Source organism: Armigeres subalbatus, chromosome 2 (genome assembly GCF_024139115.2).
Source record: "Armigeres subalbatus isolate Guangzhou_Male chromosome 2, GZ_Asu_2, whole genome shotgun sequence".
Lineage (NCBI taxonomy): Eukaryota > Metazoa > Arthropoda > Insecta > Diptera > Culicidae > Armigeres > Armigeres subalbatus.
Genome location: NC_085140.1, coordinates 111,522,641 through 111,524,916, shown reverse-complemented (window position 1 = coordinate 111,524,916; position 2,276 = coordinate 111,522,641). Strand labels below are relative to the sequence as shown.

The window sequence follows — 2,276 nt, the reverse complement described above, 5'->3', positions numbered from 1 at the left end:
TATCCAGTATCACTAGACGACGACTTTCGAATCCATCACCCACCCGCGCCGACTCTAGGGGTGAGAATCTAGTTTTTTGTACGGTCATATGAGCATGGTTCGCGGCAATGTTCTGCGTTTGCTCCATATTTACGATGATACCAACAAATCGAATCGTTTACTGCCCTAGGTCTGCAAGCGGATCGACCACGTCTCATGTTCTGTCCATTTTTCAATCGGTGAATTTCAGTTGTGAGCACCTCTATTTCCTTCCTCAATGATGCATATTCGGTCGACGGTCGAAACGGAAACCGCCGAAACGCAGCTGTTGGAGGAGTCAATCATTTTGTCGGCCATTTCGGCAAGCTTTGCCAAACTTCCATCGCTGATTGCCAAAACGGTCCTGATGTTGGCGGGCATTCGTTGCAAGAAGAGCATTTTCATTAGGTTGTCGTCGACATTCAGGCCAGTTGCGATTTCACTCATCCGGGCAAGGAGATGAGTCGGACGAAAATCTCCTAGATCGCACGAACTGAGAAGCTGCTCCAACCGAGCTTGCGGAGATAATGCAAAGCGGGCAATCAGTCGGTCCTTAATTGCTTTGTATTTACTGTCTGCCGGCGGGGTAGAAACAAGATCCGCTACATGACAGATGACGCTTTGATCAATTTTAGCGATAATATGCCAAAATTTGGTCTCATCTTTGGTGACTTGCGCCAGGCTAAATTGGGCTTCAGCCTGGGCAAACCACATATGTGGATCGGTTTTCCAAAACTCGGGCAACTTCACCGAAACCGATGATGTTGCTGCCGCGACGTCCGGATCAGTCATATTTGAGGTTACGTGTACCTCTCGAAATGCTTCCTCACTTTTCTGGATACAGGTCGAAATTCATTAAATTTTTAGTGAATTCTTCGCGAACTACGGAAACTGCGCGCGTCGGGGTCATCAATTGTGGGGGTCTGATCCGGTAAAACGATAAATAACCGCGGCGAGTACTTGGGAATAAAATATCTTTATTATCGAACGTGTGCTTACACTGTTGTCTTATATAAAACTGACATGACATATATACAGACACGGCAATACTCAACTTATAATAGGGTGGATCAGAATGATACCACTATAATATCCTATCAATCATTATGACTGTGAATCTCCTCAAATTATTATTGTAGATAGGCTACACTGCCGTGTCAAGCATATCTGTCCCATGTCGAAAAATATGCAACTGAGAAAAATGCGATTGAAGTTGGAAACGTATTTTTCAGTTTGTAGCTAAATTTCCCCATGAAATTTTGATTAATAAACGCATATCGATAAAAATAGTGTATTTCTAATGGCTCAGTATGTTTCAAAGGATAAACACTGTTTTTTTTAGTGAAATTGCTTCAGTGGGACATTTATGCTGCGAAATTGAAGACAAAATTGATAATTCCAAGCATATTTGTCCCAGTGCTAGAGTATCATCAGATTGCTTTGCGCTTAGCAAAAGTTTAGTTAATTCTGGATAATAACCTGATTCAAATTAGATGCATTAGGTCTTTTCAAAGCGTCTTGTTGTAAGGGGCTGTACACTAATAACGTAAGCTTTTGGGAGAGGGGGCTCTTACGCTCCATCGAAAAAAAATGTGTATGAAAAAGCTGACATGGGGACGAGTGTGTCTGAAAAACCCCAGAGATATTATACCTTACATAAGGGTAAGGACAGTGAGAATTGATTCCTATACATAATTTGATCCTGAAATAAATTCAGGATAATTATGTTTCAGCGCAGCGCTATGGAATTTATTTCAGATTAGGATCTGATTTGTCTAGTGGATGTTTCACCTGTGTGGGGTGCGTGTATGAACATTTGTAAACACATATTTAGGACCTTTTTTTTTCGTAAATAGTTGCACTCGACGGGAAATTCGGCCCCATTGTTTGGTATTGAAAATCGATTAGTCACTTCGTTCCGAAGCTATTGCAAAAATCTTCTATATATGTAAATGAATTGGGCCTACCTTATAGCCAAGCGCTTAGAAGTTAGAAGCACGACTACAAAGCGATGATGCTTAGGTGGCTTGGTTGGACTCACGGTCAAAGGAATTTTCGGGTGCATTTAGCCATAAAAGTGTTATCGTGTTAGCCTCATCATATACGAATGCAAAAATGATAATGCCAATGAGGAAAGGAGAAAAAGTGTAAATAGATACATAGAATGCCAATAAAAATGAGAGACCATTCTCATTTCTATTGTTTGATTTAATCACCGCGGGATTTTATTTAATTTTTCCGCTATATTGGCTTTTCTC

General features: G+C 41.0%; 1 protein-coding gene across 1 annotated transcript; it reads right to left on the bottom strand.

Annotated features, from left to right (window-relative positions):
• Positions 1-225: 225 nt before the first annotated feature.
• Positions 226-810, bottom strand: LOC134209157 (uncharacterized). Its single transcript, XM_062685140.1, has one exon. It carries the CDS (start codon positions 808-810, stop codon positions 226-228), a length of 585 nt encoding a protein of 194 aa, XP_062541124.1.
• Between the last annotated feature and the right edge of the window lie 1,466 nt (positions 811-2,276).